Here is a 24,642-nt window from a genome sequence, read left to right on the forward strand (position 1 = left end):
TCTTCACCGTGCTCATACTGTCTGAATCCCAACTGTGACTTCCATACCTTTCCTGTAACATTTTATTCAGAATAAAGGTGATTTTTAAAAATTTTCAGCACAGTTTGATGGAAAGTTAACTTTTCCTCAGTATATCACTTTTTCTCTTTTTATTCTTAAAGGAGGATTCTCTGGATCACATTTCAGACATGGAAGAAGTTTGCAAAATTTACAAAAGAGGAAAGGGAAAAAGAAGAGAGGCGAGAGCAGCTCCGTAGGAAGGTAGCTGAAATTCTTCCAGATTTCCAGAAGTTCACACTGCTGTGACTCGGCCGTACAGCACTCAGATGCTTGGCCCTTGGGTAAGGAGTCTGTGGTGGACAGGTGGCCACAGCCCATGCAGGCACAGTGCAGTGCTTACAATGGGAGTTTCATCAGTCCGTGTGTGGGTTACCTCCACCCACCCATGTATACGTGCAAATATCTGGCTTATGTTCTGTCCCATACTTTTTGGATCAAAGGAATTATTTTGTGAATGTATACTTCCTTCTTTGATTTATCTTGGATTGCTGCTAATCAGTCCACTAAAGCATTTATCACAGCAGGACCATCCAAAGGAACAGTCTTGGGCTCTGCTGTTCAGATGTACCCTATATATTTTTAGTATCATAAACTTTATGATGTTTGTTTCCCTAAGACTGTGCAGGGAAATGTGTCCTTATAGCTTACTGTGAATTGTTGACCAATGTAACTTTAACTAAACAGAAATTAAAAATAGTGGGTACTTAGAAAAGGAGGGCCAGTCGTCTAGTCCCTCAGCGACAGCAACAGGCATTCTGCCAGATCCTGTCCATTCTGCCCACCTAATGGAAAACTGTGGATCAAAAGGCACTCCGGGAAGCCACTGCAAAGGGTAGCAGCGTCTCCTGATTTCAGAGAAACCGGGCACCAAAGATACTTCTCCTCAGTGCACTTTTATAATGTGAAGGGAAGTCCAAAAGCAAAGACTATCAAAGGCCGTCCAGCAGTCTGTTAAAATGTCAGCTCATGCTTCCAGCTGCAAACTTGAAATAACACATTCGATCTGTCTTCTAATCCTCAGCTCAGCTTGATCTTTGTAGCAAGCTTGTTGTTCAGTTGCCAAGTAGTGTCCAACTCTTTGCAACCCCATGGATTGCAGCACCCCAGGCTTCCCTGTCCCTCACCATCTCCCAGAGTTTGCCCAAGTTCATGTCCATTGAATCACTGATGCCATCCAACCATCTCATCCTCTGTCGCCCTCTTCTTCTGTCTTTAGTCTTTCCCAGCATCAGGGTACTTAGCTTGAATTCAAAGAATGTTTTAATCTTTAAGGTGCTAAAGAATGTAAAGACTGACACAACACTCCTGTGAACTGTCTGAAAGAGTTACCTGCTAGAAAAAAAGTTTTCATTACAAAGTACATGCGTATAACAACAAATTCAGGCAATAAATGCACACAGTAAAATCACAGTCTCTTGCAGCCCTGAGGTAACTACAACTATTTGGTAAGCTTAAAATTTGAGTTGGCAATAAAATTCTGTGTGTTGTTCAATAAATCATGTTATTGTCTCTTACTTCCTAGAAGGGATATCTAGCTACACCACCTACAAAATGACATATCCTTCTTCTATGGAAGATGTATTATGATTTACTCAGATACAAAAAAAAACACTATATTGAGCTTTATTTCTTCCAGTGTCCCTATTCTCACTTATCTTTTCCTTTAACATGATTGTAGTCATCATCTAAAAACTCTAAGACTAATGGCCGCTAAAGAAATGGGACTAAAAGTAATTCATAGTTAACCTCTTCCTGTCTAAATCACAATCTGTTTTCACTTATCTTTAGCACATTGGCTGGTATTAGCAGTCAGAAATAAAATACCAATTTTGTTTTAATGCCAAGTCAGTATATAAGGAAGGGTGGATCCCTCAAATAAACATGCCAGGGGTCTAAATAAAATGCAGCTTAAGTTTTCTCTCTTAAGCTTTATTTTACTTTGATTTCACCTCAAGCATCAGTAGAAATTGAGTCTTCAGCAGCCCACATTCTGATTGTTTCAGCAAGGACTTTTTACCTACCTACAGAAACCTTCTGAAGAGACACAGGAAAATAACTTAGAAAATGACCTACTTAGCAAGAAACTTAGTAAATGACCTAACAATTTCTTGATGCTGTATCCTAAAGATACAATTTAAATGCTGGAGAGGGTGCGGAGAAAAGGGAACCCTCTTACACTGTTGGTGGGAAAGTGTGAAGATTCCTTAAAAACTGGAAATAGAACTGCCATACGGCTCAGCAATCCCACTGCTGGGCATACACACTGAGGAAACCAGAATTGAAAGAGACACGTGTACCCCAATGTTCATTGCAGCACTGTGTACAATAGCCAGGACCTGGAAGCAACCTAGATGTCCATCAGCAGATGAATGGATAAGAAAGCTGTGGTACATATACACAATGGAGTATTACTCAGCCATTAAAAAGAATGCATTTGAATCAGCTCTAATGAGGTGGATGAAACTGGAGCCTATCATGCAGAGTGAAGTAAGTCAGAAAGAAAAACACCAATACAGTATACTAACACATATATATGGAATTTAGAAAGATAGTAACAATGACCCTGTATGTGAGACAGCAAAAGAGACACAGCTATAAAGAACAGACTTTTGGATTCTGTGGGAGAAGGCAAGAGTGGGATGATTTGAGAGAATAGCATTGAAACATGTATATTACCATATGTGAAGTAGATCGCCAGTCCATGTTCGATGCATGAGACGGTGCTCAGGGCTGGTGCGCTGGGACGACCCTAAGGGATGGGATGGGCAGGGAGGTGGGAGGGTGGTTCAGGATGGGGACACATGTACCCCTATGGCTGATTCATGTCAGTGTATGGCAAAAACCACTACAATATTGTAAAGTAATTCAGTTCAGTCACTCAGTCGTGTCTCTTGGCGACCCCGTGAACCACAGCATGCCAGGCCTCCCTGTCCATCACCAACTCCCGGAGTCTATGTCGGTGATGCCATCCAACCATCTCATCCTCTGTTGTCCCCTTCTCTGGCCCTCAATCTTTCCCAGCATCAGCTGGCCAAAGGCCAAAAAGTGGCCAAAGTAAAGTAATTAGCCTCCAATTAAAAAAAAAAAAAGATACAATTTAAAATGTTATTGCTGGACTTCCTTGGCAGTCCAGTGGTTAAGACTCCAAGCTCCAGTGGAGGGGGGATGGGGAGGCAGGCTTGATCCCTAGGGTACTAAATTTGCACATGCTGCCCAGCCAAAAACAAATGAAACATTGTTGCTAGTAAAATGCCCAAATAAGCAGTATCCCCAGCCTACACAACTGGAAAAGTAACCACAAGGAAAAGAACAGTTGAGGGCTGGGGGCAGTTTCCCTCCACAGCGAGGGGAGGACAGGTAGCCAGAGAGGCAGCCCAGCTCTGATGCAGGCTTTTCTTAAAGCTCAAGAGTTCAGGAGACAAACCAAGAAGCATCAACTATTTTCCTTAAAGAAAGCACTTTATTTTCCATTTAAACAACTTGGTCACGGTACATTATTTTACATGAATGGCAGTCATTTTTTAAATCTCCATTTAAAAGGCCTTGTGTCTGAGTCTGAGGTGATAAGAGGATATGAATACAAGTATAAAAACAGTGCAAAACGTTTAGCCCACAGCCTCCAGAGTTGGCTTCAGAAATCCCCTCTAACGTTGCTGAGTTAGTTACATTAAATATGAAATATAATATTAAATAAATTTTCCTGGGCTTCCTCTGGTCTAACATCAGACCCAGAAATGCAATCAAATGAAACCCTAACAACTCAAACCGTCAAAATCACGCAGACTATAGGATCACAACAGGATGAGTTTGTGAGTTCTGTAACACAGCATCTTGTCAGTGGCACCATCTGAAGAAACAGCGGATTTTAGTTACATCCATAACTAGAATGCACTAGCAGTGGTTTTAAAGCTTTGCTCTTAAAAGTATGATTTTTCTAGAAGTAAAAGATGCCATCAGGAAGGTTAGAGTAGTGACAAGTCACAGGCCCAACGGAAATAGTCACAACCCCTAAAGGTCTCTGTTCAGGTTTTGACCTGCTGCTGATACTACAGTGAAAAGCTTTGTGTCAACTGAAGTGGGAATAACTATCCATTAGAAACAGGATTAAATGTAGCTGATTTTGCAGGAAGTTTGTATTAGTCACAACAAACATCCACAAGAACATACTGAATTTTCTTCAGCATTAAGTGAAGCTTAGTTCTCATTCACCACCTGCATCACCTTTGTGATGTTTAATACAAAATGGCACACTTGTCAAGCTGCTGATGAGAAAACCATTTTCCAAACAGGTGCCTCAAGCAAAAGTCTCCATTATCCATTTCTTATTTGAGGAAATGTTTTTTAAAATACAGGATACCAAAATATGGCTAAAATGAAGTTGTCATATAAACCTACTTACCTAATTTAAAGAGACCTTAAACCTCACAAAACATTAATTTTTAAACATCCTGGTTAAAACTGTGCTTCAAGATGTCATATTTTTGCTTATATAAGTTGAGTTTTGTAATAAAAAAGCTAACATCCTACCCAAAGGAAATAGCCTATTAAGCAGATGGTCACTCTTACAGAGAACCTTACCAGCATTGTGTTTTCTGGCAGTGGAAGATTCTAGTATAGAAAATTTTTTCTTGCTAAAAATTTGACAAGTACCAAGGACTATTGCATAAGAGAAAGCCCGTAGCAGTCTTCCTGCTAGGCAGATGGTACAGTGGAAGACAAGTACTTCATTCACCAAAGGAAACCAGCACTACTTGGAAAGCAAAGATTTACAGGATCCTAAACACACACACACACGGGTGGCTGACATGAGAAGGGCAGCCCAGCATCCCCAAAATACACTTAAGGCTTGACTTCAGCAGCATCAGAGAAACCTACCAAAAAGGCAGTGTCAACGGATGGTCAGCTCGCTTCAGGTGTGACCAGCAGTAACCACAAAGTACTCTTTGGGTAGCATAAGAAACGTTTTTAAGTGCTGAAGGATCTTCTCCCTTTATGCAGTCCTGATCATTAATGAATTCTCCCTCCGATCTTCCAAGTGGACCCCTTTCTCTTCCTCAGGAAGAGGACACAGTGGCATGACCATAATGTAAGTGGTCGGATCACAGTAGATCGTTTAGTAAACTCCACATCCAGTATGTTTAACAGAGGCTGAGGACGTGGGATGACAGGGGAGACCCACTTTGTCTGCACTATATTGGGGCAAGCCTGCTCATACAGCCAAGAAACTGTGGGCTTCAGGTTTGCTGGGCAATTCCCCACGGTTACCACCACCTTTCTCTGGGGCTCATTCATTCACAGAGGCCTTGTCCTTTAAAAGAACAAAATCACTCTTATGGTTCCAGATGGTAAAAAGGCTTGAAAGTCCAGGAGTACAGCTAAAGCATGTCCCAGAGTTTACAGAAACTGCTCACAGATAGTCCCTTGGCTGCTGCTCCTTTTGGTGCAATACTTCAATAGGCTTTTACCTCCACAAAACCAGTGAGCTTTGCAAAGGTTTGTGCTTTCTTCTGTAAAGTGCCAATCATGAAGTTCTCAAAGAACTTCAAACAAGCACCTTAATTCCAATCAGCCAGAATAATATGCAAAGAAAGTCCTTGTCTGAGTGAGGGGAAACAGTGAATTGCCCATCCAGGTAACCCTATTGGGGGTGTGTTGTTATAAAGATGGTGATCATTCCTCATTCTCCCAAATGAGTTTGGTCTTTTGAGTACTCATATTCAGATGAGGGCTTCCCAGGTGGCGCCAGTGGTAAAGAATCTGCTTGCCAACGCAGGAGCTGTGAGAGACGCAGGTGTGATCCCTGGGTCGGGAATATCCCCTGGTGGAGGAAATGGCATCCCACTCCAGTATTCTTGCCAGGAGAATCCCATGGACAGAGGAGCCTGGGGGGCTACAGTCATGGGGTCACAAAAGGGACACAACTGAGCGTCTGAGCAAATACACATCTTCAGCACATTGTGTTTTCACTGTTGCTAAAGATTTGGCCAGAGGCCAAGATTACACACGATCCTAACGTTTCTGTAAATTTTATTATTATCAATTGCTAAACAATCTGAGTTAGCTATGAATCTGGCATTCAAGAGACTACAGTCAGAGATTTCTGGCCGCATGTGCTGTCCTTGACATTATTACTCTCTCTTTATCTCCAACCCATGCATAAAGGAATTAGTTATATCAGCTCCAATGAATTCCAAATGAATGCCTGATTCTGGGCCAGGGATAGGGCATTACCATACAAACCACAGACTGCTAACATCCCCAGACTTGCTCTTTGGCTCATCATCAATGTAATATGGAGTCTATCATTCATTAAACAGTCCATCTCTGGGGAGAGCAATGACAAGCTTGTATAAAAACATGGTCTGTGTCTTGAGGAGAGCCTTGATTAATGGCAGGACTAGGGGTGGTGCCAGCTGCAGAGGGCAGAGATGTACAAGGAGCAATGTTTCTTCTCGACCTTTATAAACCTCTTGCTACAGCAGCACACACAGAAAGACTGAAAAAGCTGGCAATGTTTTTCCTATGTTAAGCTATAAGCCAAGGCAAATTTAAGGACTCATGAATTCTTTGAGGTTCTACAAAGAAGTACAGGTACAAAACCAAGTATTTCAAGAGGGTATTTTCCCCATGTGAAATCAATTGCCTCGTCTTAATTCTAAGGCAGAATGGGCCCATGCCAAATAGTTAATCCTTTATACATTTTCCATTTTGAGATATGATTAAAGAAACAATTTAGGAAGAACTAGGGAAGAACAGTAGTCTATTAATTAGTGGAAACCACATATACCCTGTTTCTTCTCTCCCAGGGAGACACTTCTATCTTGGGCAAGGTGAATGAGAAGAAGGTGCAAGTTAAGTGGGAAGACATCAATCAGCCGCTTAAAAGAGAACTTATGCCAGAACCATGTGAACGCCAAAAGACTGGTTTTTGCAACTTAGTGCTGTTACTGACAGTATCTGTATTACTTACGTGAACAAAAACATCAAGCCCTTGATATAACCAGCCACCCTACCCAGAAAGAGAGTGAACTGTTTCCCATAGGAGTGTCTGTTCTCGTCCAGTCATTGTCACAAGTGTGCAAGCACCTGACCAGGCAAAACATGGGAAGAAGAAAACATTGATGCCTCCTGGAGTTACTGGGAGTAAATCCAAGCAGAATAAATACATAGGAAGTAAGGTAAATATAAGAACTCACCACCTAAACTCATGACCACTGTACATTATACTAGTAATAATTATGCTTAAAATCATCAACTATCCTTTCAATATCAGATGATAGCATAAATCCATCTGGTCATCTGTTTGAGTAGTTAACATCTAATACTTCAGAAAGAGAAATTCCCCTAACTGTACAACATGTTATTTGAGGATCTGTTTTTTACTCTGAAATGCTGAAAACGGATTACTCCAATAATAGTAGCTTCAATATTCCGACCTACAAATATTTTTTCCAGTCTTAGGATTCTCCTAATAATACTTCATACCTCCTTGCTGCTTTAGTTGTTTTTCCATGTTCTCTACAAACCTCACCCCTCATGGGACCCCCACCCCTCAACAACCGCTCTGTGAGGTAGCCAGGGCAGGCATCAGTACCCACTTGACAGGTGAACCTGAGACTCGGCGAAGGGACTTGACTGAGGGTCGCATGGCTATTCAGAATTGAAAGAGGGACTAGAAACTCTCCTGATCCAAGGCTCTTTCTCCCACAGTAATGGGTGGGAACTGCTTCTATCCATTTGTGCATTAGCAATCCACAACTTATGGTGACTTAGTTATTTAGTAAGGTGACTGGAAAGGAATGGCTCTACTTTTACCTCTTAGATATAAAAATCTCTTAAGTTATGAAGTCAGAAAAATTCATTTCTTCCCAGTCCATCACCTAAACCTGAGCATGGCCCTATAATGCCTTCAGGAAACAAGGGATAAACACTAGCATCCTGCGTGTACCGAAGTGTCCGACGCAAGGGAGCAGAGGGAGGAGCCACTCCCCGACCCCTGGAGCCGTACAGAAGGCACTTCAGACAATGTCCTCGGCAGGGTGGTGGAAGGGGTGCGTGCCCAGGGTGGAGAACTGGTGCCAGTTCCGCAGGAAGCCCCGATTGTACTGGCCTGTGTCCACAATGAGCCCGCAGAGCAGCCGGCGCCCCGTCTTCTGTCGCAGGGCCTGCTGCACCTCCCTCTCGGTCACGTTGTAGCTGATGTTTATCAGCTGGATTAGGAAGATGTAGGCCATGCTCCCCGTGATGATCACAGAGTACCACACGCAGGTGAAGCACAGAGCTGAGCTGGGAACGGGAAAAGGCAGGTCAGGGCAGCCAACGCTTCACGGTGAGAGAGCCAGCCCCGTGGTCACATTTTACACACACAGTACTTACTCCTAAGGACTCTGGCACCTTCCCTGATTACCCCATCTTTCCCATCCTTGGAATGCCAATAACCTGCTTCATTTATGACTATTAAGATGTCCTATTTTATCATTACCGGTGCCCCCTTTCCTAGGGTGTGAAACGGGAACAGCAAGGACCATTCTGTGTTTTGCAGCCTCCATACAACCAACACAATACCTGACACAACACCATTCAAAATCTGTTTGCTGAATGAATAATTCCTAAATTGTTTTCAATGCAGAAGAAAATAAAGGCGCTGTGAGATTGCTGAAAACATCCCTCAAGCAACTGTGGGTGGGAACCCAGGAGCAATGCTAAGGTTATTCATCTCCGTCCTCTTAGGTTGCTGAGCACAAGCGAAAGGACAGCTCCCCGCACAGGCAGCCCTTTCCTGGTCAGCTCTGCAGGAGCATCAGGAGCACAACCACATTTCAAACCCCACTGCCTCGAACCAGACAAAACCCCATGGGGCAAGAAAGCCCCTTCCAGCTCATCTGATGTCTGCCAATTGGTTATTTTGGGTCAACATTTGCAAATGAGTTAGCTGGAAACTGGTTCAGAATCTTCACTGTTAAGCTGAAAGGGACCTCGGGGATGATTAAAGCACTACAAAGATGAGGACAACTAAGACCCAGGGAGGAGACATGAATCATTGGTCCATAGCACGGAGAACATAGTAGCTGGACTCTTTTCCTCATTTCATTTATGAGGCCCACAGAAGGTCTAGAAAACTCATATATGGCATACTCATTACTCATTACTAATATACTCAAAACTCATTACTAACATACAAGGACCCTCAAGGTCCTTTACTTTCTTCTCACTCTTTGTTTTCAAGACATTCTGCTTTGTCTGCTCAGGCGCTTGTCTGTACCAGTCCATGGACAGCTCTGCTCCTTGCTATTACAGACCTAGACATTCATGGGCGTTAGAATAGATGGGCCCTCCTCGGGTTAAGAGTGTCCCTTCTTCTTTATGCTGAGAGTCTTCACAGGTTGTGAAATTCTTTAGTAACTACTATTCTTAGTGGCTTGTGATAAATGTCCTAAAGCAGAGTTTTGCGTGAGGAGGGGTGGGGGTGGGGGGCCAGGCCAAAGCTAAAGAAATTCCAGCTTCTGTTAAAACATGGCAATCCTCACACTATATAAATGGGCCCCAACCTAAAAATGCTGAAGGAAATTTTGACCTAGATACTACAGTGATCATGAGTGGTGATTAAAAAAAAAAAAAAAGTAGAACAGAAAAAAAAAAAAAATCAATGGAGGTTAAATAGGAAAGAAAGGTTACAGAGACTTTAAGCATTTCAGAAAAGGGTCAGAAGCAATAAATTAAGACTGGGCTTCAGAGCACCAGAAAGCAGCAATGAGGTGAAACGTCCCCTGATGCTCATCCCTGGAGACTGAGAGTTATCGCAGTTTCACTGTCGCTGACTTTGGCATGCCAGTGGTCTCTTGAAGTCCCTGAGTAAGCCTGGTCTTACCTGGAAAGCACTAGTTCCTCACTTCTTAAGGTCAGCGCTCCTTCTGACATCACCCGAGAAAAATGCACATATTCACTGCACAGCTGTGTGCTAGCAATTCTGGGGCTACCCAGCATCCCTAGAACCTGTCCTGTGTTTTGGGTGAGAACTCCTCACCCAGGCACAGATCACAGCCCCTTATGCTGACTGCAAATCCACTTCCTCTTCGGGGGCCCCTGTATGGGGATCTCACCTGTAATTTGCATAAACTCCAGGGCAATAGAAGAGAGCTGTGAAGACACTTCTGTCTGTACAGATGGTGTCCAAGGTCAGCGTTATCCCATATACCGAGGTGAGCAGGAAGACCAAAAGGGCAAGTATGAATGCTTGATGGTTTGATTCTCCGACACAGCTATTTATCCTCAAAATAGCACAAGGGGGAAGAAAGCAAACATATCTTTAAAAGTTCTCTATGTAACTCAATAAACAAGAAAGCATTTAATACAGGGATAGTATACCTTTCAGTTATTAAAAAAAAATATGTTCTTTTGTTTTCCACTTTTAGGGAATTAAAATTTTGTCTGCTGAGAGATGTACTCTTACATTCTCTAATCTTTGCAAAGTGAAATCATCTCATTAGTTTAAGGACAAGAGTATGTGAAAAGTAAAACATAGCTAAGAAATCTTTCTAGATATTGGTAAGTGAGGTCTGTCACCCAGTGTTAAGAGTTAACACTGTCATCACTGCATAAGGATAAGATGGCATCAGAGTTATAAAAACTTAAAAATGCTAAATCAGAAGTATTACACAGTGTGGGAAAAAAATCCCTATTAAATACACATATTAATAAAAGATCCCAGGAGGTTAGAAACGCAGTGTGGGGCTGGAGTACAGCTCAATAGTATGCAGACTACTTGTCACCTACAGAGTTCCGTGTCATGGCCTTTTGCAGGGCACCTTGACGGGCACATCAGGGGAATCCAGTGGGGAGAGATCTCATAAGCTAGGCTATCAGGCCCCCTGCAAACCAGCGCTTGCAAATGGACCACCACCACCCCGCGCGCACATACGCAGGCATGCATGAGAATAAATGATGAAGACAGAGAAGAGGAAACCTAAAAATGAAAATACCTGTTTACTCCTAAAGCCCCAGAAAAACAGCTGTCCCTGTCCACAAGCCTTGAACTTAAGTCCGCTTCTGTGCCGTCCAGGCAGTCAGCACCCTTTTCCACATCCCCTTCTAAGGGGGAGAGTGGAACATGATCAGAATGCTAGGCATAAAAAGAGTAATTCACGGACTGTGACTGCCTCAAGAGCGAGAAAGTTGTGAACAAGCTACTTAGAACATTCATATCTGAATGAATCACACCCCTTTTAAGATTTAGTCAGTGAAGCTGCAACATTTTCTTTAAAAGTCACACTTCACATCTTACGGGCCTCAGGTGTCTCTGTCACTGGGCAGCAGAGAAGTGACCCCAAAAAGCCCACTTCTGCACAAATAACCAAATAGGGAATTATCTGGCAGAGCCTTAAGTCAAGAATGTAGACTAGAAATCACTGGTACATCTAAATGATGGAAGAATACACAGTCAGAGGATAAGTCACCTAGAGGTACAGGAACATGTTCCTAAGCTCTGTGAGGGAGACGCACCTATACTACTTCTAATACATTCTTTTTTGAAATGTCATTCAACTGTAGATACCTCTCTCTTAGAAAGCAGAAAATGAGGGGCAGCTAAGAAGAGAAAGCCCAAAAAAAAAAAAAAAACCCACCTTCAGGAAATGACTGAAAAGAACTAAATTTGTGAAGCTCAAAAAACTGATGACTAAGTGGCAACATCATATACAGCCCACAAATATCTACAAGGTGTAAAACTGGGAAGGGGAGAGATGAGGATGGAAACAAAGGGAAAGCACACCCGGCGAGTCTCATGAGAGCTTATGTAGGCTCCGCGAGCCTCCAGATCTTTCCAACATACCAGACACAATGGTGATCCATCCTCCTCACACAGATGCCGCAGATCCGGCAGTGCCACGCCCGGGCTGGCCGCACCAGCTGGCACTTGGCGCACCAGTCCTCCTTCCCTTTGGCCGGGCTTCCGGCCGATGTCCTCGGGGAGTCCTTAGTCTCGTCCTTGGGTGCACGGTTGTTGAGACCGCCCGACAGATCTGCACCGGGGAACCCCTTGGGCTTCTCAGGCCCTTTTCTGTTCAGGCATTCGACCTGGCTGCCACTTAGAGCCCTGTCATTGGGTGCTGGGTTTCTGAGGTAGCCTGGATTCTTCTTGGCTCTGTACAAGGCGAAGAGGATGAGCAATAACCCGCAGGTAAGAAGAGCCAGCCGAGTGGGCCCCACACGCCCCTTGGGGACCACTTCCTGCAGGAACACATAGTACATGTAGCCCAGAGAGAAGAGTCCGAGGCTCAGGAAAAACAGAGTCTGCTCTTTCCTTCTGTGAGTGAGGTAGTAGTACCACAGAGCCAGCACGGGGAGGGAGGTCAAAACCACTGCCCCAAGCAGAAAATGCCAGGAAGCCACGCGGAGGAAGACAGGCAGCAGGAACAGTGGGGGAAGGATGCTAATGTTAACTTTCTTGGCTCCCCTAAGCCAAGGAATCCGGAGGCGGTCTGAGATCGTGTCCATGATCTTTTCACAGGTCTCAGGCTGCACGGACTTACACGTGATCCATCTATTCAGAAAGAGCACAGAGAAGGCCCATGGTACGTTTGTTGAATTAAAAACCACCCCACACTGCGGGCCAGACAGCAATGTAAATGATAAAAGATGCCAAAGGCCAAGGATTTGACTTCCTTACTATTAAACAAGAGCCTTACAGATTCATGTATAATTTTTTAATTCAAATGAGAAAATGTTTAGATATTTAACAGAACTATTTCTACATGGAACAAATACACGGGAATACACACATATTCCACCTAAGTACTGTTCAGACTTGGGTAGGTGTCGAGACATAAAAATCTCAAAAAACCCATTCACAATCTAGTTGTGAAGACAACACGGGAATTCAAGAAATATTAGATAAGTGACAAAATAATAAAATCGCCCAATGAACTATACAGGCCAAACACTGTAAGGTACGCCCAGAAGAGAGGACACATTTCTAGGTGGAGTCATCACAGGGGTCTTTGTGGGAAAAGGGAATCTGTGCTGGGACTTGGTGCTGGCTAGTAGTCATCTGGGTGGGGAGGAAGGCAAGGAGGCGTTCCGTGGAGAGACCTGCCGCTGCTGCTGCTAAGTCACTCAGTCGTGTCCGACTCTTAGCGACCCCATGGACTGCAGCCTACCAGGCCCCTCCGCCCATGGGATTTTCCAGGCAAGAGTACTGGAGTGGGGTGCCATTGCCTTCTCCTGGAGAGACCTGAGTACAGCACAAAACCCATCCTGGGCCTGGGGAGTAAACCAGTTCAGGAGGGCAGGGGGTGGCATCAGGAAGAGTAGAGATCATACTCAGTTCAGTTTGGTCCCTCAGTCGTGTCCAACTCTTGGCGACCCCATGGACTGCAGTACACCACACTTTGTTCCTAGTAATGCTTCCTAAGGCCCACTTGGGTTCACATTCCAGGATGTCTGGCTCTAGGTGAGTAATTATACCATTGTGATTATCTGGGTCATGAAGACCTTTTTTATATAGTTCTTCTGTGTATTCTTGACACCTCTTCTTAGTATCTTCTGCTTCTGTCAGGCCCATACCATTTCTGTCCTTCGCTGTGCCCAACTTTGCATGAAATGTTCCCTTGGTATCTCTAACTTTCTTGAAGAGATCTCCTTATGCAAAATTCAGACTTAAACTGAAGAAAGTAGGGAAAACCACTAGACCATCCAGGTATGACCTAAATCAAATCCCTTACAATTATACAGTGGAAGTGACAAATAGATTCAAAGGATTAGATCTGATAGACAGAGTACCTGAAGAACTACGTGTGGAGGTTCGTGACACTGTACAGGAGACAGTGATCAAGAAACAGAAATGCAAAAAGGCAAAATGGTTGTCTTACGAATAGCTGAGAAAAGAGATCACACTAGTATGACTCAAATGACGGAGCCTGGTGGACAGGTGGTATTGTTGATTTTTTTGCATACTTAAGCTATTAATGAAAGGAATAGTTGAAGGAAGGATAACATCAATTTTAGAAATTTAGAATTTTAAAGAATAGGGCTAGACCTGGAAATGAATGGGAACTAATTATATGGGAAGCATACAGTTCAGTTCAGTCGCTCAGTCATGTCTGACTCTTTGCGACCCCATGAATCGCAGCACGCCAGACCTCCCTGTCCATTACCATCTCCCGGAGTTCACTCAAACTCATGTCCATCGAGCCATCCAGCCATCCAGCCATCTCATCCTCGGTTGTCCTCTTCTCCTCCTGCCCCCAATTCCTCCCAGCATCAGAGTCTTTTCCAATGAGTCAACTCTTCTCATGAGGTGGCCAAAGTACCGGAGTTTCAGCTTTAGCATCATTCCTTCCAAAGAAATCCCAGGGTTGATCTCCCTCAGAATGGACTGGTTGGATCTCCTTGCAGTCCAAGGGACTCTCAAGAGTCTTCTGCAACACCACAGTTCAAAAGCATCAATTCTTCAGCACTCAGCCTTCTTCACAGTCCAACTCTCACATCCATACATGACCACTGGAAAAACCAGAGCCTTGACTAGACGGACCTTAGTCGGCAAAGTAATGTCTCTGCTTTTGAATATACTATCTAGGTTAGTCATAACTTTTCTTCCAAGGAGTAAGTCTTTTAATTTCATGGCCGCAGTCACCATCTGCAGTGATTTTGGAGCCCAAAAAAATAAAGTCTGACACTGTTTCCACTGTTTCCCCATCTATTTCCCATGAAGTGATGGGACCAGATGCCATGATCTTCGTTTTCTGAATGTTGAGCTTTAAGCCAACTTTTTCACTTTCCTCTTCACTTTCTGCCATAAGGGTGGTGTCATCTGCATATCTGAGGTGATTGATATTTCTCCCGGCAATCTTGATTCCAGCTTGTGTTTCTTCCAGTCCAGCATTTCTCATGATGTACTCTGCATAGAAGTTAAATAAGCAGGGTGACAATATACAGCCTTGACGTACTCCTTTTCCTATTTGGAACCTGTCTGTTGTTCCATGTCCAGTTCTAACTGTTGCTTCCTGACCTGCATACAGATTTCTCAAGAGGCAGGTCAGATGGTCTGGGATTCCCATCTCTTTCAGAATTTTCCACAGTTTATTGTGATCCACACAGTCAAAGGCTTTGGCATAGTCAATCAAGCAGAAATAGATGTTTTTCTGGAACTCTCTTGCTTTTTCCATGATCCAGTAGATGTTGGCAATTTGATCTCTGGTTCCTCTGCCTTTTCTAAAACCGAGGCATACAGAGCAGCAGGTTTATGGAAACACTGGGAGCTCATCTCCAGAGAAGGGTATGGAGAGAAGAGAACTCAGGGGCAGCTCAGGTCCCAAGGGATGGGAGGCAGGAAGAGTTAGAAGGCTAATGGAAAAGCAGTGGTTTTGAGTGATGCAGGTTATGGAAAAGGCATCATTTCTCCATTCATTAGTCCAAAGTGCTCCATATTCTCAGGAACCTATACTTAAAGGCACCTGTAAGAGATTATATAGGGCCTTTCAGGTGGCTCAGTGCTAAAGAATCCACCTGCAATGCAGGAGACGTGGGTTTGACCCCTAGATCAGAAAGATCCCCTGGAGAAGGAAATGACAACCTACTCCAGTATTCTTGCCTGGGAAATACATATTGCCTATTGCCTATTCTTGCCTCCCATAGACAGAGGAGCCTGGGGGACTACAGTCCATGGGGTTGCAAAAGAGCTAGACACAACTTAGCACTAAACAACAATAATAAGACATTATACACACTGTCAAGGAAGAATTACAAAGGAGTTATGGAATACTAGACTACAGTAGTCCCCAGGAATGCTTCTCATGGCAAGATTAACGCACCAAGATGTAAGTCAGCAATTTACTATTTCAATGACTTTTTTTTTTAAACCAGAAGTAATTACCAATGGGAAAAGCAAGTCTCCACCATCCTTATCCTCCCCACACTATGCTTTCCATATGATAACAGTTTTTAAATATATGATTACTTAGAAAATGGATAAAGACCAGGTTACTACTATTTGGTACAAAATTTTTTCAGTGATGTTAGAAACTGGCTCTTTGGATAGCTAATTTTCATCACTTGGGATAATGGTGAAAATAAAAGCCAAATGTAACAGCATCAATCAGGACAGGGCTGCTGCTCATGCTGAAAACAACCCATCCAGGGTAGGATCATGCCTCTGGCTGGATCACCTCCCCAGAAAGAAGGGTGAGACCGATTTTTCAACCCTCAAGGCCCTTTGTGGCCAAGTGCAAGCCAGTCCCAAGGTGTCAGTCTCTGAATGCTGAGACCACCGAGAATGAAGGAACTTCCTGGTACTAATGTGTTCATTTTAAACTTACAGATTGTACTGGCCTGCATTTTATTTTTTTATACAATTTAACTTGTCTACTATTCCATTATCTGCCTGTTCTTTCCATCATCTTCTCCCTTTAAATGAGAAATAATAATTCCTAATAAACTGGGCTGAACCGACAGTTGTGCACTGCTGAGGAATAATTCATCTTTATCAAGCCTTCACACTTGACACAGAAGACAACTTTCAATTGGAGATAAGTAGAAACAGAATGAAGAGCAAATTCTAGTGTTCTGCATGGCTAAGCTCCAAGTATACATGGTAGTTCTCAAAAGGGCCGGTGGGGTCAGTATCAAGAAACACAGTGCTTACCTATCACACCCTTCGTCCAGATCTTGGCAATCACACAAACAAGCAGCCACGTGGTTCTTTTCCCCATTTCGATCTATGTACTCGCAACAGCACAGGGGCTCCAATTCAGGTTCCTCCGCTTTGGTTTTCTTCACTGGCTTCATAGTGCCCTTCTGGGTCGTGATTTCCACCTGTCACTACGAGGCACACGAAGCCCTCAGAAAAAGTGGAACGAATACAACTCACGTCTCGTAAACACATCCACGTCTCTCTCTGATTAACCACCAACGCCTGAGAATTAAAACATGAGAACGAGGGGGAGCTGGTCCCCTTTTCATCCGGATTTTCTGGTTGTCCTCGGCCAGACGCAGAGCTCTAGGGCTATAGCTGCTTACGAGCTGCCTTCAACACCAGGTACCCCATCCAGGACCGGCGCCGTCTGGGCACCAGCGGTTCCCATGACGACAGCCGACTACGCGGCCCGGGACAGCCGGGCGCCGGTGGCTGCGCTCACCTGCGGGTGCGGGCTGGGGAGAACCGAGCTGTCCCCGCCCGAAGCCTGGGTGCGGATGGAAACACCCTCAGGGCTGCGAGCGGAAACAAAGCGGCTACCCGCTGGGGCCGACGACTCGGCTCCGGAGACGAGCACGAGCGACGCTCGGGGCCGCCGTCCAGCCCCGCTTCTCCTCAGCAAGCTGGGCGCGCCTCTGCCGCCCCCATCAATCGCAAGAACGTGGGCGGACCGAGAACGCCACGCCGCCCAGCCCGAAGAATGACCTTGGGAGGGAAGTTACCTGCGCTCCGGAGCCGAGGTGCGGCTACAGCCAAAGAGGCCGAGGCGGAGAGGAGCAGGGTTGGCTTCTCCCGGGACGCGGACGCGGCTCCGGGATCTCTGATCCGCGGGGTTACGGCCGCGATGACTGGAGTCTCGAGGACCTCGGCTCCGCTCTCCGCTGCCGCCCACCTGTGACCACAGCCGGCCGCCGCCCGGGCGGTGCTCCCGCCTCCCCGCGGCGTCCCCGCCGCCCCCGGGCCGGCGGGGCTCGGCGCCGCAGCTCCGTGAGCTTCCGGGTGCCCCGCCCCCGGCGCCGGGGATCCCCGCCCGCCTGCACGTGCGGAGGCCCGCCCCCCCCCTGCCCTAGCGAAGCCCCTCCCCGGCCCGCGGCCCGGGCGCCCGAGGGCGCGGAGGAGCCGAGCTCGGGCTCCCGGAGCCGGTCCAGGCGGTCGGGCCCCGGGCTGGCCCCGCACCTCCGCCCCACCCCGCCCCAGAGGCGGCCGCCCGGACCCCGCCCGTGCCTGCGGGCGGTGCGTGGGCGGGGCAGCCTCGGGAGCCTCGGGTCGAGGGAGACGCGGAGGCGGAAATACGGGAAACCCCGGAGCCCGGAGGGTTTCCGAAGTACTGGAGAGCCGCGGGTCGGCCGGTCTCACTGAGACTACAGCAACAGGCGTTGGTGGAGCTCTCCACCGCGAATTGTTACCGACGTACCGCCCCCCAATTCGCTAACCTTCTCTTAAAGGCCCATCCCTGTCCTTGATCTGTTAATTATCCAACTTGTTCATTTTCATGATTTCCGGCAAGCAGTCTGCGTTAGACCAGCAGGCTGCATATTAGAAATAAAAACTGCCCAAGGATGAGAGTCCTCTTTGGGTTTTAATTTTGCACAAAAATTTTTTAAAGCGTGTCGGCCCACGTATGTTTTCACTGAAACAGGGTTTCTAGTTTGGGGACGGTTTTACAGAAAAAGAAGAAAAACAACTTAGACATTTTGGATTTTATTGATAGTCTACATAGGCTCAAATACAGTTAATTGAATTCTGCATACATATTTAGTCATAATTTATAAAGCAACTTTGGTAACTTTCTTTTGAGGTATTTTATGAAGTACAAGTGTTGAGGAAACATCACAAAAATATTCAGCTTCTCATTGACCATTTTCGTGAACTTAGAGAACAAGTTTTAGAGTGACAATCCAGTCATTCTTGCTCACAGTCAGACACCTCATAAATCCTTATCGAAAAACCTCCAGGTAGGTACACTGGTAGGTAGGTTAGTTGGGATTCACCAGAGAAACCTGGTTCTCCTCTAGTCCAGTCAACCCCTTTCTTTCTCTGTGGGCATTGCAAGATGGCTTTGAGCAGTCCCATGTGGCTTGAATGACTCTGGGCAAAAAAACATTTAAAGGCAACTGTTCTTCAAACAGTAAGAATATATACAAATTAGTCTGCAATGTCCCTCTCTTGTTCCAGAGACATAACTTGTATTATATTAACACACATATTCCTAACAACTTTTGAAAGAGCCAAAGCTTGTGTCTGATTTACAGCTTGTCAGTGCACTTCTATTGGGAGATACCGCCCCCCAAAGTCTTCATTAATGAGTTAAAGTTTGTGTCTGGTTTACAACTGACTGACTATAGCCACATGTGAATGAGTAAATAAAGCCATAGGAAGCTACTGAAAAGTAATCCACAAATTATTTTCAACCAGATGGCTCAAATCCATCATAAAAGTTTGCTAAGCTGAAGCCAAGCTTAGTTCAAGTATGCATTTGCTCTGACACTAAAATGCCCAGGTTTTAACATAATCTTTTTAAAACTCAGAGCACAATTCTTCATTTTGAGGGTTGGTATCCTACATGGTTCCTTCTCTGAAGTGGACTCTTCTGCCATTTGACGTATGAAGAGGCAAGCTAACTGCACCTCTGACAAAGCCACCTGAAGAAACACCTATTTCCTTCATACATGACATGGCTGAAGAATCTTTCAGATAATCATCAACATGCAGATTCAAAAGGTTCAACTACTGAATTTCCTTGCTAAATAAATGAAGACACTGTAATATTTACAGTACACAAAGCTATGTTATAATATATGCCTGAAAACTGATCCTTCAAAGATAATAATGATTTAGTGGTTTCTTCCGTTGTCTTCATCTTCTTTAATGTTTACCTGTGAAAACAGCCTAATGGATGCATACTAATTCTGTGCTAACAGATAAACTTAGAGCATCAAGCTTCAAACCTCATTGTGAAAATGAGGCCATACCACTCAGCTCTTTTTGTGTCACAGAACTTCAAATCCACAAAATATTTCACGCTTCACTGGAGAAATTCACAGCTTAGAATTATGTATAAGAAATGAAAGGATGGATTCTTAAGGCCGTCAGAGGCTAATTCTTCAATAAATGTTATTAAAAAGAATGTTCATATTAGAAGTATGAATAATGAGAAAATATTGAAATGTTCCTATGACCATTCAAATCCTTCATCTTCTGGTTTTCTTCAAGATGTTGTCTTTTGGTTCCACGTATCTCTACAGTTTTGGTCCTTAAGATCACTAGCTTTGGATAGTCATGCCAGTCTTGTTCTTACTTAGTAGATCAAAGGTTCTCTGAAGCATAATGAGTGAGCTCTTCAACTGCAGAGAAAAATTTACAAAATCACATTGTTTAAATTTTTCTGATTATTTGTACACCAAAAGTTTGCATTTAATAAAATTGTCTATACTGATGCCCAAATAAAAGACTGATTATAAAATGCCTTATTCCTTAGGTTATCTGTCAGTGTGAAAGGGCTCTTCCAGTTTGCTGCAGTACTGCACTTCTTCCTACAACATACTGCTGTGTACTCTACCTACCAATAAGTCCATTCATCAGAAGATCCAAAGTGAAGAGCTTGTTTTCTGAAATGGTTTCTGAAGCTACAGTGGTCTCCCCACCATCCCCCAAACAACTCAAGTTCCACTCCAGGCCTTTGCTTGCTACTATGCTCGGTTCATCTTCACCTATCTAAAACTGAGCCATCCCCACTGTTTCCCCTAATCATCCTGCCTCTAAACTCCTAAATTATTACTACTTACTTTGACGCTCAATTTTGTACTTTTTTAAGTAGTCTTTATCATACACATGGACATCTGATATCTCTAATAAAATTCTAGACAACTTGAGAGCAAGAATTATGTCTTATTCTTTTTTGTAGTCATTTTTTAATTCATTCTTTCAACAAATATTTTTTGTTCACCTGTTACATGCTGGGCATGTGCTAAGTCCTGGGTATATAATGGTGAACCAAATAGGCACTGTTCCTGCCTTCATGGAATTCACAGACTAGTGAGGGACTCAGAACCAAAACAAATAATCACATCCATAAATATATACTTACACACCATATGATACAAAGTTTTTCACTTGAACAACTGGAAGATGATAGTATCATTTTTTGAAATTATTTCAACTAGAGGAGAACTGAGTTTGGCTCGGGATGAAAACTGGATCCTGTTTTAGACACGATCAGTTTGGGGCACCTGTTAGCATCTAGGTAAAGACACCAAGTCAGCAAGTGGCTGCATGAGTCTGGACTTGGAGAAGAGGTCAAGATGAGACAGATGCTTTGGGAGCCATTGGCGTGTGTGGTATTTTAAGTTAGGGGAGTAGTTGAGATAACCTAAAGGGCAGTAAAGGAGAAGGGAATGGACTCTAATGCAGAAGCCTACAGCACTGGGCCAGGATGAGGTCAGGTAGAGGAGATGGTTTTAACCAGCAAATAGCAGTTTTACATTATGCTGAGTGAAAGAAGCCAGGCATGAAAGACCATATATTATATGATTCCATTTATAGGAAATGTCCAGAATAGGCAAATCCATAAAAAGAGAAAGTAGATTAGTGATTACCAGGAGCTGAGAGAGTGAGGGATGGGAGTGACTGCTCATGACTACAGGGCTTCTTTGGGGGATGATAAAAATGCTCTGGAATTAGACAGTAGTCCCTTTTCATTAGTATAATTATTGATAAATTATGTTTAAGTCTGTTATTACTGATGTTCTTTAGTCACTAAGTCATGTCCAACTCTTTTGCAACCCCACGGCCTGTAGCCCTCTCCACTCTCCCCTAAAGCTCCTCTGTCCATGGATTCCCCAGGCAAGAATACTGGAATGGGTTGCCATTTCCTTCTCCAGGAGATCTTTCCAACCCAGGGATCGAACCTGTGTCTCTTGCATTGGCAGGCAGGTTCTTTACCACTGAGCCACAGGGAGGCCCATGAGACAGTTAGATGGCGTTACTAACTCAACACACATGAATCTGGGCAAACTCTGGGAGACAATGGAAGCCAGAGGATCCTGGTGTGCTCCAGTCCATGCGGTTGCGAAGAGTCAGACATGACTTAGCAACTGAACAATTAGATAGAGGTGATGGTTGCACTACCTTGTGATTATACTAAAAATTCTTTAAAAAGTGAATGCTATGGTATGTAAGCTATTTCACAATAAAGCTAGGTTTTTTCATGGTTCTAAAGAAGGGAAGATTAGATATATTTCAAGAAAGGAATGGTCAGCTCTGTCAAGTATTGGCACTGTAAGATGAAAACTCCAAAAAAAGGTACATTAACTTTAAAAGTCAGAGATCACTGGAAGCTTAGCTTGGGCAGTGTCAGTGGAAGAAATCAAGGCAGTGCACCCTGAAGAGAGAGTAAGTAGATTAAATACATGCATCCAATTTTTCTCCCTCCTGCAGCCCCACCAAAAGCACAGCAAAGGGATTCTTTTTTTTTTTTTTTTTAAGGCATAAATCCACAAGGTCGAGCCAGGGTGGGTGCAGAGGGGATAGAATAGGCAACAAGAGCAACATGACTTTGGAGACTGGAAGGAAGAAGGATGACTTAGCAGCCTTGAAAACACTGAATCCCAAGCCAACTGCAGAAAAAGTTGAGAACCAATCAAATCTACCCTGAAGAATCCTTAAAAGCCTCAGGAATTGACAGGCCCCTTTCAGTTCAGCTCAGTTCAGTCACTCAGTCGTGTCCGACTCTTTGCAACCCCAAGAATCACAGCACGCCAGGCTTCCCTGTCCATCACCAACTCCCAGAGTTAGAAGTGGGAATAAAGAGGAACTGAAATAAGAATGACTGGATGAACTTTTGGACATGTGGTCTCTCCTACTACCTGGGCAGAAGTCTGAAGTCCTGTGGCAGCCTGGCCAGGAGGATGCCAAGACATCAGTAAAGACAGCAGTATATACCAAGAATAGGGATTACACAGAAACACGTATGCTGTACACTCAGATTGTCCCATCGTATGCCCTCCTCTATCCCTCTACTCTCAGTAAGCTCCTAAAATGCTGGCAGTGAGCCCTTAATCCTTCAGGGAGGAGACTGAAAGAGTCTTCTTTGTAGAAACTGTCCAGTCCAAGAGTAAAGACCTAAAGATGCTGACATCAGGATTTCTCAACCAACAGGCCAGCCAGATCTACTGAGAAGTTCAGGGTAGACCAGCCCAGCTCACACGTTAAGAACTTTGGATCCACACAGGCAGACAATTCCACACAATTCCATTTTAAAAAAAAGAAAATTCAGAGAAATTTGAAATTTAAAAAGTGTTAGCAAAAACTGAAAAACTCAGTAGAAGAATCTGAAGATTAAATGAAGAAATTTCTGGAAAGTAGAATAAAAAGGCAAAAAAGATGGAAAGCTGGAAAGAAAAGCTAAGGTTAGACAACCTATCCACCAGAAGGCCAATGCCTGATTACAGGCACTATAGAAATCTCTACTCTTAAATTCTGAAAAGTAGTTGTTTGCTTATTATCTAAAATATATTCATTTTGTTGCTGTTCAGTCACTAAGTCATGTCCGACTATTTTCGACCCCACGAACTGCAGCACGCCAGGCTTCCCTGTTCCTTACTATCTCCCTGAGTTTGCTCAAACTCATGTCCAAAGAGTCAGTGAGTCTTGAAAAGTACACAAATCTTATATTATGATGGGAGTATTAGTCTTTATTTTTCAAAGGTAATCCTAAGTTTTGATTCATAGAACCAGGCAGCACATATTGATGACAAGAGAGAATGCTTATAGAAAACACCAAAATAACCCAAGTGTTTATTCTTCAATGGGGAACTAGTAAAATAATTATGCCACACATGTACAGTTGAATTCTACATGCTATTAAAAGAAGAAGTGCTTTATATGCTGATATAGAAATATCTCCATGTCCAGCAATCCCACTGCTGGGCGTACATACCGAGGAAACCAGAATTGAAAGAGACACGTGTACCCCAATGTTCATAGCAGCACTGTCTATAATAGCCAGGAAATGGAAGCAACCCAGATGTCCATCAGCAGATGAATGGATAAGAAAGCTGTGGTACATATACACAATGGAACTCAGCCATTAAGAAGAAAACATTTGAATCAGTTCTAATGAGGTGGATGAAACTGGAGCCTATTATACAGAGTGAAGTAAGTCAGAAAGAAAAACACCAATACAGTATACTAACGCATATATATGGAAATTAGAAAGATGGTAACGATAACCCTGTATGCAAGACAGCAAAAGAGACACAGATGTATAGAACAGTCTTTTGGACTCTGTGGGAGAGGGAGAGGGTGAGATGATTTGGGAGAATGGCATTGAAACATGTATAATATCATATAAGAAACGAATCGCTAGTCTAGGTTTGATGCAGGGTGCAGGATGCTTGGGGCTGGTGCACTGGGATGACCCGGAGGGATGGTGTGGTGGGGGAGGTGAGAGGGGGGTTCAGGATGGGGAACACGTGTACACCCATGGTGGATTCATGTTGATGTGTGGCAAAACCAATACAATATTGTAAAGTAAAAAAAATAATAATAATAATAAAATAAATTTTTTTTAAAGGGGAAAAAAAAAAGAGATAAGGGAATGCAGCTTTATGGTGGTGTCCTCAACTTCCCAATGTAGCTGGTTACCACAGTGACTGCCGAAGCAGGAAAAAGATCAAGAGGTTGTAAAGTAGGGTACAAAAATTATCTAACATATCTTAGATTCTTATAGCCAAAGAAATTTTAGCATTTTAATTCCAATTAAATATATATATTTACTATTAAAAAAAGAAATATCTCCATGATACACGATTAATAGATAAAAACAAAATAATGGGCAGTGTATACAATATCTACCATTTCTATAAAAAGAGCTAATGTTAAGCATGAAATCTTAT

The 24,642-nt window shown here is 43.8% G+C and overlaps 3 protein-coding genes across 7 annotated transcripts in view; 1 reads left to right on the plus strand and 2 right to left on the minus strand.

The window, feature by feature from the left end:
* Positions 1–1,556, plus strand: part of CCDC191 (coiled-coil domain containing 191) — a 97,321-nt gene extending 95,765 nt beyond the window's left edge. Inside the window, exon 17 of one of the 2 annotated variants that reach the window (XM_040224095.1) lies at positions 162–1,556. In XM_040224095.1, coding sequence (XP_040080029.1) covers positions 162–306 — 145 coding nt within the window. In that variant the 3' untranslated portion in view covers positions 307–1,556. The remainder of the gene's footprint in view (positions 1–161) is intronic. The other variant, XM_040224106.1, reaches the window with a different exon arrangement.
* A 1,942-nt stretch (positions 1,557–3,498) lies between these two features.
* On the minus strand, positions 3,499–17,694 carry ZDHHC23 (zinc finger DHHC-type palmitoyltransferase 23). Of its 2 annotated transcripts, none has more exons than XM_040224557.1 (5): positions 17,470–17,694; positions 16,697–16,872; positions 11,888–12,598; positions 10,161–10,328; positions 3,499–8,346 (listed from the first exon to the last, which is right to left on the minus strand). In XM_040224557.1, exons 2-5 carry the CDS (start codon positions 16,837–16,839, stop codon positions 8,079–8,081), a joined length of 1,290 nt encoding a protein of 429 aa, XP_040080491.1. In that variant the 5' UTR covers positions 16,840–16,872; positions 17,470–17,694; the 3' UTR covers positions 3,499–8,078. The 2 variants fall into 2 exon arrangements, with proteins under 2 accessions (XP_040080491.1, XP_040080484.1); XM_040224550.1 differs by having other exon boundaries at positions 16,697–16,891.
* Positions 17,695–18,432: 738 nt separating this feature from the next.
* Positions 18,433–24,642, minus strand: part of GRAMD1C (GRAM domain containing 1C) — a 98,324-nt gene continuing 92,114 nt past the window's right edge. For all 3 annotated transcript variants that reach the window (XM_040224530.1, XM_040224523.1, XM_040224516.1), the window contains one exon: positions 18,433–20,091. In XM_040224530.1, coding sequence (XP_040080464.1) covers positions 20,011–20,091 — 81 coding nt within the window. In that variant the 3' untranslated portion in view covers positions 18,433–20,010. The remainder of the gene's footprint in view (positions 20,092–24,642) is intronic.

This window comes from Oryx dammah, unplaced genomic scaffold, assembly GCF_014754425.2.
Source record: "Oryx dammah isolate SB20612 unplaced genomic scaffold, SCBI_Odam_1.1 HiC_scaffold_2, whole genome shotgun sequence".
Lineage (NCBI taxonomy): Eukaryota > Metazoa > Chordata > Mammalia > Artiodactyla > Bovidae > Oryx > Oryx dammah.

Coding starts and splice junctions, on each gene's coding strand:
- ZDHHC23 (XM_040224557.1), bottom strand. CDS start 16,839: ATGAAGCCAGTGAAGAAAACCAAAGCGGAGGAACCTGAATTGGAGCCC. Junction 12,599..16,696: donor CTGGACGAAGGGTGTGATAG/GTAAGCACTGTG, acceptor CTTTCTGAATAG/ATGGATCACGTGTAAGTCCG. Junction 8,347..10,160: donor GGAGTTTATGCAAATTACAG/GTGAGATCCCCA, acceptor TCCCGTTCCCAG/CTCAGCTCTGTGCTTCACCT.